The sequence below is a fragment of the Bombina bombina genome, chromosome 5, assembly GCF_027579735.1.
Source record: "Bombina bombina isolate aBomBom1 chromosome 5, aBomBom1.pri, whole genome shotgun sequence".
In the NCBI taxonomy this organism is placed as follows: Eukaryota; Metazoa; Chordata; class Amphibia; order Anura; family Bombinatoridae; genus Bombina; species Bombina bombina.
Window position 1 is genome coordinate 850,025,397 of NC_069503.1, and position 14,362 is coordinate 850,039,758.

Sequence of the window (14,362 nt, forward strand, 5' to 3'; positions counted from 1 at the left end):
GATACACCGTTCTCAAGGTAAAAACTGCCTTTACAGAATTAGGACAGGGGCTTCATAGTGCTGGTGAGACTTTATGGTGAATGTCACAAGTCTAGCAGGTTTTACAGAATCAGGTCCTTAGCCTTGAGAAGTCAGCATTGATCATTTCAAGATCTGAGAATTAGAAATTGCTCCATTTTCAGAGCTGAATTAAATAAATAATGGGGCAAAATAAATAATGAAAATGTTTTGCATATTTATTTCATTATGAATAACTAAACATTTTATGTAAAAAATCACTTGGTGTTCAATGCCTAACATTTCAAAACTCACCTACTGAAACTAGGTTACAATTAGTGACAACACCAATTGTATGTAAGACACGTCATCACATGCACATAAGTGTGTACAGGACCCATCTGAAATGTCAAGTGTAGCTGACAACGAAGCTCAGTAAAGGGGTGGACATGTGAGCATGTAGCTGCCTGAACTTTTTGTTTGGTTTTCATGGTGTTGGTTGTGTATATAGTTATTTGAATGAATACTTTACACAAAATGAAGGAAGAGCATCAAAACTCACCATCTCCCACCAGCTTGCCTCAGAAGTTCAAACAATATCTTGCTTTTTAACCTCATCACATTATCAAAACAGATCAACCTGATGCAAAGAAATTTACTAGTAGGTCCTCATACACTAGCTGATAAGTACAACTATAGACAATTCTTTAAAATACATCTTATAAGTATTTATTTTAAGTATACAAACTTAATGAGATTAGTTATTTATAAAAAATACTTTCTATTTGCCTCCAGTATAATACAATTAGTAAAACAGTACATTTCACTTTTCTACTGTAAAACTGCACTATGTAAATCAATTTAGCAAGAAATGTTTTTTATTTTTGTTTTTTAACATACAACAAGGACACAGTGCCACTTTTTCATGCAGATCAGCTTTTAATCTTCTCCCAGTGGTTACCTGTCTAGCCTGTATAATAAAATCCTACTGGTTTAATTCGCTTACCTACAAATAAGAGAAGTCTGGTTATATTATAATCTTTCCTTTGCTAACTTCAACTGCAGTTCTCACCAGTGCATATTTTGTTGTATTATGTTTTGCTAAATCATTATTCTACTTTCGCATTAACTAATAATTTGCGGTCAGACAGAGATACACTGCATTAACTCATCAGTGCTAGAGGAATTGCTATGGCAAAGCTCCAGCACAGCAAAAACTAACCGTTCTCCTGTTCATTTAAAACTTGCGTCATCAGCTCTTTTGGTTTGATAAGTCTAAAACAATTAAAGCTTTCCACAGAATTACAAACGTAGCACACTTAATAATAATAATAAAAACAGTAAACAAGTGTAACATCTTAATTTACAGTAACACAGCAGAGATGACAATTATGTTAAATTTCATAGGCTGTGAAACTGGAGTATAATCTAACAAGTTAAAAATATTCCACCAACTTCACACATAATAGAAACTATTGTATATAATATGTTTAAAAAATAAAAAAAATAATAACAATATGTTTTGTTATCAGTTGGCTTTGGTCATTCTTTTTTAGGAAGTATAACATATAAGCAGAGTCTCCCTAAAGACGCTACTGTTCAGGGATGCATACAACCTACACTAACCTTTCTTTATACCGTTTCCTCTTCTCCATTGCTATCCCCTTGAACATGTAAGCCTAAGAGCCATGTTGTTTGTAGATCACCTTCTTAAGAGCTACTACAACAGTGTGACTCTTGGCAGGGCCCTCTACCCGTCTGATCCCTATATATGTTTCCTTGTATTCCACCTATGTTTATAGCGCTGCAGAATCTGTTGGTGCTCTACAAATAACTAATAATAATAATAATGATAAGCAATGATGGGTAAGTACCAAATATGGACAAATTGAAGGTCTGGTGTGGCCTGAAAATACACTATATGGCCAAAAGTCTGTAGATACTCCTACTAATTATTGAGTTCAAGTTTCTAACCACACCCTTTGCTAAAACAAAAAACGTAACTATGAAATCTCCATAGACAAACATTCACAGTACCCAACCACCAAGCCCAGCCCAACCACCAAGTATCAGACAATGCAAACTCAGAGAGGGGCTGTTGAGTAATGAAGCATGCAACTTCTAAAAATTGCCTGTTGTGTCACTCACTTCTGGGTTCCAAAACGCCACTGAGAGCAACTTCAGCACAAGAACTGTGCATCAATTGCTTCATAATTTGGGTTTCCATGGCCAAGTAGCTGCACACAAGCCATCAAAATGTGCAATGCCAAGCAATAGCTGGTGTGTTGTAAAGCATAACGCAACTGAACTCTGCAATAGTGGTAATGTGTGCTCTGTAGTGGTAAATCACTCTTCACTATCTGGCAGTCTGTTGGAAGAATTGGAATGTGGCAGATGTCACAATGGATCAAAATGCATAGTACCTACTGTAAAGTTTGGTGGATGAGGGATACTGGTCCAGAGGTGTTTCTCAGGGTTTGGACAAGGTCCCTTAGTTCCAGTATGGAGACAGTTGGGGGAAGCAATTTTTCCTGTTCCAGCACGACTGTGCCCTTGGGCACAAAGCAAGATCCACGAAGACAGGGTTTGATATGTCTAGTGTGTAGGAACTCAAGTGGTCTTCATATGGCCCTGACCTCAACCCCGCTGAACCTCCTTTGGAAGGATTTGGAACGCTGATTGCAAACCAGATCTTTTTATCCAACATCATTGCCTGACCACACAAATGCTCCTTTGGCTAAATAGGCACACACACATTTTGTGACATGTCTTCCCAGAAGAGTTGCAACTGTTATAGGAGGGTCAGTTAACTCCATATAAATGCCCATGGTTTATATGGGGTCAGGTGTCCACATATTTTTGCCTATATAGTGTACCTTTCTTCACAGATGAAAACACATAGACCATAATGAAAGCATATAAAGGGCACCATGTGGCTGCTTTGCTTAGCATTTTAGGAAGGTTTTATGGGGACAGTCTACCCAGGGTGCTGAACCAAAAAGGTGCTCATTAGCTTACATTCCTGCTTTTTCAAATAAAGATACCAAAAGAACAAAAAGTTGCTTAAAATTGCATGCTCTATCTGAATCGTGAAATAAAAAAATTGAGTTTCATATCCCTTTAACCTCATGATTACACCACAGTACATTAATATGCATTATGGAAACCCCATATCACCTATTTGCCCAAGGAATTAATTTCTAACATATTTCTGTTAAATACGATATATGTTATTTTTTTTTCATGTTAATATAGCCCTATATTTTTACTTTGGTAAGTGATGCCCTTGTATTTTCACAACATGTAGAAAATATAGAAATTTAAAAAAAGGACTCTACTAGGAAACACATTCATCAGGTTCATTGTTTATCTTGTGTCACCTTTCAATGTGTTCTCCCTTAAATGTCCATTGTTCTTTTCCACTATTGGTGTTGATGTTCCAAATGTCTGTGGTTTATCATTCACAATATGTCTGCTACTTCTAAATGGTTCTAGTCTTCTACTACTAATGGCCGTGCTGTGTGTACTGTATTTACCAGGTTTTTACGTGGTGCAATATATGCACTTTTTTGACCAGCAGGGGCAGAAGATTTTTAAACTAGCAGGATGTTCTTGGAGCTGATTATTAGCAAATTAAAGCAGCTAGTCTTTAAAAAGGTAAAGATCACACTTAGTGTAATTTGCCAGCCATCATAACTGCTGGCAGATTTAAACACACATTAGCGATGGTTGCTTAGCACAGTAAGGGGAAAAGGTAGGGGATTCCAGGACCCCAAAGTTTAGGAGCTGGGTGCAAATTTTAGCTGGCCAAGGGCACACAACTGCCTGGTAAAATTAAGGACTGCAGTAAATGATGTCAAAAAGTGACACCCCCCCCTCCGATCTTTCCCATATCTGCCGCCCTAGGCAAGGGCCTTGTTAACCTAGGCAATAATATGCCCCTGGTGTAATTCTATTTTATTTGCTGTAAACTTGCCTTCACAATACAGGCAATCTAAGACTATCCTGGGGAATTTATAGACTTTTCTCAGGCAGTAATAGATTTATGGGACAGTTGTGCACAGGTCAGGTCAGTGGTGATATTACATGCCACAACTGGAGTTGAGAAGGACACAGAATATGTAAATCCTGCCCTTATAAATGGTACTACCATACCAATACCAATCAGTTATTCTGAATTCATTCATTATATCTCAGTTTATTTTTTTTCACACAAAGAACAATATCCCAAATAAATAAATAAATAAATATATATATATATATATATATATATATACTGTGTGCAGAATTATTAGGCAAATTAGTATTTTGACCACATCATCCTCTTTATGCATGTTGTCTTACTCCAAGCTGTATAGGCTTGAAAGCCTACTACCAATTAAGCATATTAGGTGATGTGCATCTCTGTAATGAGAAGGGGTGTGGTCTAATGACATCAACACCCTATATCAGGTGTGCATAATTATTAGGCAACTTCCTTTCCTTTGGCAAAATGGGTCAAAAGAAGGACTTGACAGGCTCAGAAAAGTCAAAAATAGTGAGATATCTTGCAGAGGCGTGCAGCTGCCAAGATGCCACTTGCCACCAGTTTGGCCATATTTCAGAGCTGCAACATCACTGGAGTGCCCAAAAGCACAAGGTGTGCAATACTCAGAGACATGGCCAAGGTAAGAAAGGCTGAAAGACGACCACCACTGAACAAGACACACAAGCTGAAACGTCAAGACTGGGCCAAGAAATATCTCAAGACTGATTTTTCTAAGGTTTTATGGACTGATGAAATGAGAGTGAGTCTTGATGGGCCAGATGGATGGGCCCGTGGCTGGATTGGTAAAGGGCAGAGAGCTCCAGTCCGACTCAGACGCCAGCAAGGTGGAGGTGGAGTACTGGTTTGGGCTGGTATCATCAAAGATGAGCTTGTGGGGCCTTTTCGGGTTGAGGATGGAGTCAAGCTCAACTCCCAGTCCTACTGCCAGTTTCTGGAAGACACCTTCTTCAAGCAGTGGTACAGGAAGAAGTCTGCATCCTTCAAGAAAAACATGATTTTCATGCAGGACAATGCTCCATCACACGCGTCCATGTACTCCACAGCGTGGCTGGCAAGAAAGGGTATAAAAGAAGAAAATCTAATGACATGGCCTCCTTGTTCACCTGATCTGAACCCCATTGACAACCTGTGGTCCATCATCAAATGTGAGATTTACAAGGAGGGAAAACAGTACACCTCTCTGAACAGTGTCTGGGAGGCTGTGGTTGCTGCTGCACGCAATGTTGATGGTGAACAGATCAAAACACTGACAGAATCCATGGATGGCAGGCTTTTGAGTGTCCTTGCAAAGAAAGGTGGCTATATTGGTCACTGATTTGTTTTTGTTTTGTTTTTGAATGTCAGAAATGTATATTTGTGAATGTTGAGATGTTATATTGGTTTCACTGGTAAAAATAAATAATTGAAATGGGTATATATTTGTTTTTTGTTAAGTTGCCTAATAATTATGCACAGTAATAGTCACCTGCACACACAGATATCCCCCTAAAATAGCTATAACTAAAAACAAACTAAAAACTACTTCCAAAACTATTCAGCTTTGATATTAATTAGTTTTTTGGGTTCATTGAGAACATGGTTGTTGTTCAATAATAAAATTAATCCTCAAAAATACAACTTGCCTAATAATTCTGCACTCCCTATATATATATATATATATATATATATATATATATATATATATATATATATATATATATAGTGTAAGTTTTCTCTCAGGACTAGAATCTTTTTTTTTTCAACCTAAATACTTACTAGCCCGATGCAATCTCTTATTAAGTTGCTGGTGGTAATTTCCATCCCATTTTATATATGTAATTCCATATTATACATTGAATATATAACATTGATCCTGAACTAGGACAAGTATTACAAGCCTTTTCATTCTCTGAAATAGCTCAGCAGTAGGAGTACAAATAATTTACAGCATGAAGCACACATATGTGGGTGACTGCAGACGCAGAAGGTCACATGAAGATGTGCTAACAAAGTCAGGCACTGTAATAATTGTTATTTACCTGTCAGCTGACATTGGTTGATTTTGTGTTCTGTGATTTCGCTCAGTGAATCAAACACCTGAAGGCAACTGTCACAGCTGTGAGCAACGTCCTCATCGAGATCCTCACCTTCTTCCTGTCTTTTCTTACAATCTGTCACTTCACCATCCTCAGCTTTATCTTCCAGTTTGCAGTTGGGATCTGAAAGATAGAAGAAAACTATAAAAGGATCATGCCACTTTACAGATGCCACACAGAAGGTTCTTTTTTTTTTAACCTTTTTTAAAAGTGGCATTAACCCGTTAATGACAGTGATGTAATCCCATATTGCATGGTGGCTGTCTGTTGCAGTTCCAGGAATGTAAGAGCACAGGTCTCGCCAAAAGCTGAAAGACCTCGCAATTTCTGCAGGCATGGAGAAATAGTGCTGTATCCCAATGTCAGTGAGACCTGTGCTCTTACATCCCTGGAAGTACAGCAGACAGCCAACATACAGGATACGTTAGCTGGATTTAAGGGGTTAAATTCAAAATATAATTCCATTATGCATATCGAAATTGCAATGCACTTTCATTATTTATTTTCCTGCATTGCTGTAAACTATATATATATATATAAATAAAAGAGCAAAATTAAAACATGTAAACATTTTTTTTACATGGGGGGAGCTTTGAAGCTAACAGGAAGTGCAGATCTGAGTGCAAGAAGTCATTAAAAATGGAGAGTTCACTGCCTGAAAAGCAGGACTCACTGCAGTATTGGTGCCTCACAAGCAGAACGATAAAATAACAAATACAAAATCTAACTTCAGGAGCATCTGTTTTACAAAAAAAAAAACGTTCTTGAAAAACCCCCTTTTGGATGCAACAATTAAGAAAATATGTTGGTGTCCCTTGATATCTGAAAATTCTGACTGCTACCAGAGAGGCTAGAAATCATTCCATAGAAATCATTCCATAACCCTGACCCTCCTCCAGTTACATGCTGCACAGTGATTTTATATGCAGGACATGTATATCTATGCCTTATTGGCCACAACAAAGACGATAAGAAAAACCTACTTAAGATGCTTTGCTAACAAAATTAGTTTGTGGGCCATATCTCCCACTCCATTCAGAAACAGAGTGTGCTTCTACCACCTGCTTCATAGCCAGAACAACTTCAATGGCGGGTCTCTCCAAAGTTAAAGGGACAGTTCACCCAAAAAAATTCTCCCATTTAAATTGTTCCCAATGATCCATTTTAACCGCTGGAGTGTATTAAGTTGTCTACAAGTCGCTCCTTTACCCCTATTTTTGCATTTGAAATAGCTGATTTAGCTTGTGGTTTCCCAACCTATACTGAAAGTATTGATACTGGAGTCTCAGCTATTGAATAGCCTAAGTAAACACAGCCAGCAGAATAAATTACACTCACAGTGGGATGCAGGATAGTTAAGTAATAACATGATCATTTTCCATTGTTCTATCTATGTATTAGCTTTGGTTTTCCAGACAAATATAAGGTAAGGAAGCAAGTGTGTGTACACAAAGTGATAAGTAACATAATGAGATGTGATATTACCTGAAGCTCAACCCATTGTAATAGGCTGTGGTTTAAAAGCACAAAACCAACTACTTTATATACACAAATAAACCTGAAAATGCAATTTCTCATACATTTTATACTCTGCAGCTGGCATAACAAGTCATAGAAAATACATTAATATAAAAATTATTTTACGGTGTACCGTCCCTTTAACAGTGACTTCCAGAAAGGCTTAGACTCACTGTTTATATGTAAGTAGTGCAGCTTCTGTGTCTCCAACAAGAATGCTCCTTGGACATAAATACGCATTAATATCTTTACATGGCTCTATCTAATATTAAAGGGTCATTGAAGTCAAATTGAACTTACTTATTTCATTCTATTATCAATTTTGCTTAGTTCTGTTGGTTTCAGGGTAAAGTGTCTTATCTGAAGTGTAATGTGGGTATGTGGTTATAAGAGGCTGCAGTGCTGGGGTCTGATATGGGTATGTGTGTGACATATGGCTAGGGGGAATTGGCACATATAAGAGGTCTGATGTTTGAACATGATTTAGAGGGGCTACAGAAACAGGAGTCTGGGTGTGTGGATTAAAAAGGGGTTGCATGACACATAGGGGCCTATCTATCAAGCTCCGTATGGAGATTGAAGCTCTGTGTTTCTGGTGAGCCTTCAGGCTCGCCAGAAACACCAGTTATAAAGTAGCGGTCTAAAGACCGCTGCTCCATAACCTGTCCGCCTGCTCTGAGGGGGCGGACAGACATCATTGTCGTATTCGATCGGGTTGATTGACACCCCCTGCTAGCAGCAGTTCACAAGAGTTGCTGGTGCAATGCTGAATGCGCAGAGCGTATTGCTCTACGCATTCAGCGAGGTCTGTCGGAAATGATCCGCAATGTCGGATCATGTCCGACAGGCCTTTCATAAATAGGCCCCATGGTCTCATGTGGGCACGTGGCAGAGGGCAGCTTCAAGGACAGGGATCTGATCCGGGCTATTGTGTGGACACGTGGCTGACAGATGGCTACAGTACCTAGAGCAGGGGTGATCAACCTTGGCCCTCCAGAGGTTTTGGAATTACATTTCCCATGATGCTCAGACACTTTAAACTGGCTGAGCATCATGGGAAATGTAGTTCCAAAACCTCTGGAGGGCCCTAGGTTGATCACTCTGGCCTAGAGTCTGATTTGTTATGTGTAAGGACAAGTAGATTGGTCTAGCGCTACTGTCCCTTAGACAAGGTTTTTTTTTGTTTGTTTGTTTTTTTAATGTCCACACCCCTGAAAAATAAAAAAACTTATAACAGTTATAACTGGTTTTAGCTCAGCTTCTGGAATTATAGACACTGAAAATCAGGGATTATAAGGTACTTTCATAACCATACACAATGCTTGAATGATTATTTCTTACATTTTTATAAGAACAAAAGCTTTACATTACCAAATAATACAAATGTTTGGTTAAAAAGGAGCAATTAAATTAGATTTACAACATAATAAAAAGTAAACCACTGCTATAACGTTGAACACATAATTAAACTCCATACCTGGCACAGTCACCATGCCACCTCTATAAAAGGAATGGTAGAGGATCAATTTATCAAAAGTGGTACTGCAGAATGACTGCTCCCCTTAATTCTTTTCCTGGGGTGAACTGAACTAGTCTTACTGCATGAGCTTGTGTATAATCATTTAGTGGGAATTAACAAAAAGTGGCATTTGTTTGTTTTTTAGTTTACATTCCATATGTAATTTATTTTTCCATTTGCTCATTTTAGAACAGTTTACAATAGGGGGCACTAATGAGTTTTAGGGGACTTAAAAGTGCAAAAAAAAAAATCTCTGTTTTGGACGCAAAATTGGTTAAATACAAATTAGTTCTAGGACTGCAATGAACTACTAGGACCTCTATAAAAACATTTGGCGAGTCAATGACAAGAGGCATATATGTGTATCGACCAATCACCAGCTGTCTCCTATTGCTGCTCCTGTGCCTATCTAGATAAGCTTTTCAACATTAAGTAAATTTGACAAAAGAAGTCAATTGAAATCTCTCAATATTGCATGATCTATCTGAATCATGAAAGTATAATTTTGACTTTTATGTCCTTAAACACTACTACCAAAGTCTAAAATACATTCGCAACAATACAAAGACTGTAGAACTAGGTGATTACATTTTATTTGAGTCAGCTCAAGATCAACATCCACTTTGTGGTGCTTTATGAAAGGCATTCAGTTAACAATACTGCTCCCATGCTTAAAGGGACATGTCTACATCCTCATGCAAAACGTTGAACCTCCTGGATTAACATTATCTTAAAAGACCAGGCTTTGCACATACAGTACTGTGGAAAAAAAGCAATCAAGAGTTTGAAAGATCGTAAGAATGTATACACACACACACATACACACAGTGAGGGTAGTATGTATATAAAGGCATTAACAGGGGCGTGTCTAGGCCGTGGACATGATAGGTCGCAAAACAGAGAGCTCCTCACATCATTCTAATAATCCGCTGATTATTTCACTAATAAGCAGCATTGACAATTAAACCTTCAAGTATCCATTTTATAAGTTTACATTACATCGCCAGATGGTGATATTATTACAAATAGCCTATAGGAACCCTGTTCTAGAGCGTTGAAGATTTAGGCGGCGGCGGCCTTAACAACATCTCTCATCTACCAAAGCCCCCCCCCCCCCCGGTACTCCGGGTGAAGCAGCCAAAAACCACTCGACAATGGCGAATACAGGCTAATACAGATACTACTAACCAAACTGGAGTTGCAAATGCAAAAAAGTTTTCAAGATCTCATATTAAATCTACAAAATCCACAGGATGCAGAAGCCATTCCAGAGCCTAAATTGACAGTCAAGATGGATTCCGAATCACACTATGATTGCTTTCAGGCAGCCGTGGGGTTAAGTGTACCTACATTGGATCCTGGCTACTATGCAGGAGATCTATGTGAAAATATAGAACATAGCTCACAACCCTCTTTTCCGGTTACAGAGGATGCGGCCGACCTCCCGGAGTGGAATAGGAGTGTCTTATGGATCCGGGGGACATCGCCCCTGCACACTACTCCCAGGTGCTTACTTAATATGTCAGACAAGTTGTGGAACTTAAATAATCTAGTATTTCTCACGAGAGCACTGAGCCTCCAACTACTGGACTTTACAACATCATCCAAGCTTTTCATCCGCCTCGATCTAAACCATCATGGAAGGGAAGAGGGAATGTACATCCTTAGAAGGTAGAAGAGAAGGCATCACAATAGTGCACGATCAGTGGTACCGGATCATCACACGCATATACAAATTATACTTACAAAGTATAAAGCACTTGAGAAGTGCCACAGAAGCCTTCTGGACCTTTTTTAGCGGCCCAGATAGCTATCCTCTCAAACTAGTGGGTTTAAGGAAACTCCAATAGAGAGTGATCACATACAATCCTTATTCAGCAGTCAAATATCCGTATCCCAAACCTGTAATGGAAATACTGCTGGATGTTTGGCTACGACGGAGTCTAGCACTTACTCTATCTGGTTTGTGTGGTCATTTTTTGCTATTTTTAAGCACTTGGATAAAGACTAATTTTTTTAACTTATCTATCTTGTGGTACTCCATCGTTTTTGGATCACCTCTTTCTTTTTTCATGTCTACTATGGAGTTCTGGGACTCCCTTTAGATCCTTTGCTTTGGACACCCCCCCTGAGCCAGGCGCTATTGGCTAAAGTGTGTGAGGGAACTGCCTGCCACGTCATCACACGGAAGTAAGACTGATTACGCAGACAGTGAGGAAACCCAGCTGCAATTGAAGTCGGCTTTTCAGCCACAGGAGGAGTGGGACTATATCGTTGGAGCATTTGTCCCAGTACATAGGTTCCCAACTTCTGGAAGGACACGGTAGCGGATGAGTGAGGGTATAGCCACTTGAGAAGTGGACACCGCTAACACGCATATGTGTACTCTATTTTCCATGCACACTTTCCTTGTTTGTTGACAATTCTGTACCCTGATGATAGGGTCAGGAAGTGTATTACTCCTTTTCACTGCTTATGTTTACCTCTCTCTGCTAACGGACTTTATATAAAGTCAGACATTATTGGTGGTGCATTACACACACTGTACTATTCAAGTTCTTCCCAAGAGGGTCATTTTTTCTTCTTTATGTTAGGGTGTTAGGTTTAGACATACATTTTCTTTCCCCATAGACATCAATGGGGCTGTGTTACGAAGCTTTACGCTCCGTGATTGCAGGTGTTAGGCTTTTTTTTTAGCCAGCTCTACCCATTGATGTCTATAGGGAAATCGTGCATGAGCACGTCAAAGCAGCGCTGGTATTTGTGTGCGGTATGGAGCTCAATGCAACCATATCACCCGCACAAGCCGGGTTTTTGAAAACCTATAATAGCAGCGCTATTAAAGGTAAGCGGTGGAAATAACTTGCAAGTTATTAGTGAGCCAGCCATAACGCAAAACTCGTAATCTGGCTGTGGATGTTTGGATCAGCAATTTAATTTTGATCTATCAAATAACTGAAGGACACAGTAATATTTTAGTAGTGAAATGAGGTTTATTGGATTAACAGAAACGGTGCAATATGCATCAAAACGAAATTAGACAGGTGCATAAATTTGGGCGCCTCAACAGAAAAATTGCATCAATATTTAGTACAGCCTCCGTTAGCAGAAATAACAGCCTTTAGATGCTTCCTATAGCCTGTAATGAGTGTCTGGATTCTGGATGAAGGTATTTTGGACCATTCCTCCTTGCAAAACATCTCCAGTTCAGTTAGGTTTGATGGTTGTCTAGCATGGACAGCCCGCTTCAAATCACCCCATAGATTTTCAATGATATTCAGGTCTGGGGACTGGGATTGCCTTTGGAGGTGGGCTGTTTTTGATCATTCTCACCATCCTTTGCCTTTGCCTCTCTGATATTTTACTTCTCGCCTTAACAAGAACTGTGCATGTGGTCTTCCATTTCCTCACTATGTTCCTCACAGTGGACACTGACAGCTTAAATCTCTGTGATAGCTTTTTGTAGCCTTCCCCTAAACCATAATGTTGAACAATCTTTGCTTTCAGGTCATTTGAGAGTTGTTTTTAGGCCCCCATGTTGTCACTCTTCAGAGGAGAGTCAAAGAGAACAACAACTTGCAATTGGCCACCTTAAATACCTTTTCTCATTATTGGATGTACCTGTCTATGAAGTTCAAGACTTAATGGGTTCACCAAACCAATTGTGTGTTCCAATTAATCAGTGCTAGGTAGTTACAGGTATCTAAATCAACAAAATGACAAGGGTGCCCAAATTTATGCACCGGTCTAATTTCGTTTTGATGCATATTGCACATTTTCTGTTAATCATATAAACCTCATTTCACTACTGAAATATTACTGTGTCCTTCAGTTATTTGATAGATCAAAATGAAATTGCTGATCGAAACACCCAATTATTTATAAATGAAAATCATGGAAATTGTCAGGGGTGCCTAAACGTGCATACAGCTGTGTATATATATATATATATATGTGTGTGTGTGTGTAGGCATGTGTGTGTGTATATATATATATATATATATATATATATATATGTGTGTGTGTGTGTGTGTGTGTGTGTGTGTAGATATATATATATATATGCCAAGTTTGTAGGTATTCAGTTTAGTTTACCTGCATTGTTTACAACCAATACTGTTTTTGTTTACAAAATATACTCTATATGCTTATGTCACTGATTTCTTAAAGCTATTAGGTGGACACCTTTTATCAAACTTATAGCCCACATACAACTATCATATAGGAGTTTTTCTACATGCATAAGACCAGGACCCTATGTGTAGTCCTTCTAACACTGAATCCCTTGGCAAATTCTGTATATGACACACACATTAAACATTTAGCTCCTAATAGGTTTCCCCGGATCATGCATTAATGTCTTGAATATCCAGTTTGAAATATTGAATTAGACCATAATTTGTGGATTTCTTTTACCTGTCAAAAATCTGTATTATATAAAGTCATTTAATAATGTAATTTTACTAATGACCTCAATAAAAAATTATGAATTTAATAATAAAGGCATTAACAGTGCCAAACCTCCTACCTTATCCCTATTCCTTACTGTGGCCAAAATAATTTAACCCCCAAATCCTGCCTAAACAACCCCATAATCAATCACTGCTGCCACCACCCAAAACCTAAATATTCAGAGCATCTCAGGCTATCCCTAAACTATATTTGGATTAAAACCCAAATAATTAAATATAAGAAAATAATACAATTAAAGCACAAAGACAGAAGTGATTACATTTACATTTGAATCGGAGAGGAATAAAAAGTATTGTACTTTAAAAAAAAATAAAAAAAATAAGAAAACAAATACATGAACAGAGATGACATTTAAAAATAAAACAATTTGTAAAACAATTGCATAAAATAAACAAGGAAAATTCACTGAAACCCTAAAAACTTAATATTTAAGATGAAATCAATAGAAAACTCCAAATAATCCTTTCAGATGTAAAAATCCAGATGTGCTTTTATTCCCAAGAGTTATTTTCTGGGAGAGTTCTGCTGTTGCAGGAGCAAGCATTTTTTTATTGACTCTCCTAGGGTTCCCAGGTGTCCAGTATTCAACCGGACAGTCTGGTATTTTAGTAGGCTGTCCAGTAAAATCACAAAAATACTGGACACTTTAAAAGTCCCTGAGTGTTAGATTAATGTAAAAGGCCTCCTAGGCCTAAACACACTACAAATATGGAGCAGAAAGAAGTGAGGGGT

The 14,362-nt window shown here is 38.3% G+C and overlaps 1 protein-coding gene across 3 annotated transcripts in view; it reads right to left on the reverse strand.

Annotated features, from left to right (window-relative positions):
- ZNF521 (zinc finger protein 521) overlaps nucleotides 1-14,362 on the reverse strand; it is a 577,602-nt gene that overhangs the window by 480,042 nt on the left and 83,198 nt on the right. For all 3 annotated transcript variants that reach the window (XM_053714990.1, XM_053714988.1, XM_053714989.1), the window contains one exon: nucleotides 6,064-6,243. In XM_053714990.1, coding sequence (XP_053570965.1) covers nucleotides 6,064-6,243 — 180 coding nt within the window. The remainder of the gene's footprint in view (nucleotides 1-6,063; nucleotides 6,244-14,362) is intronic.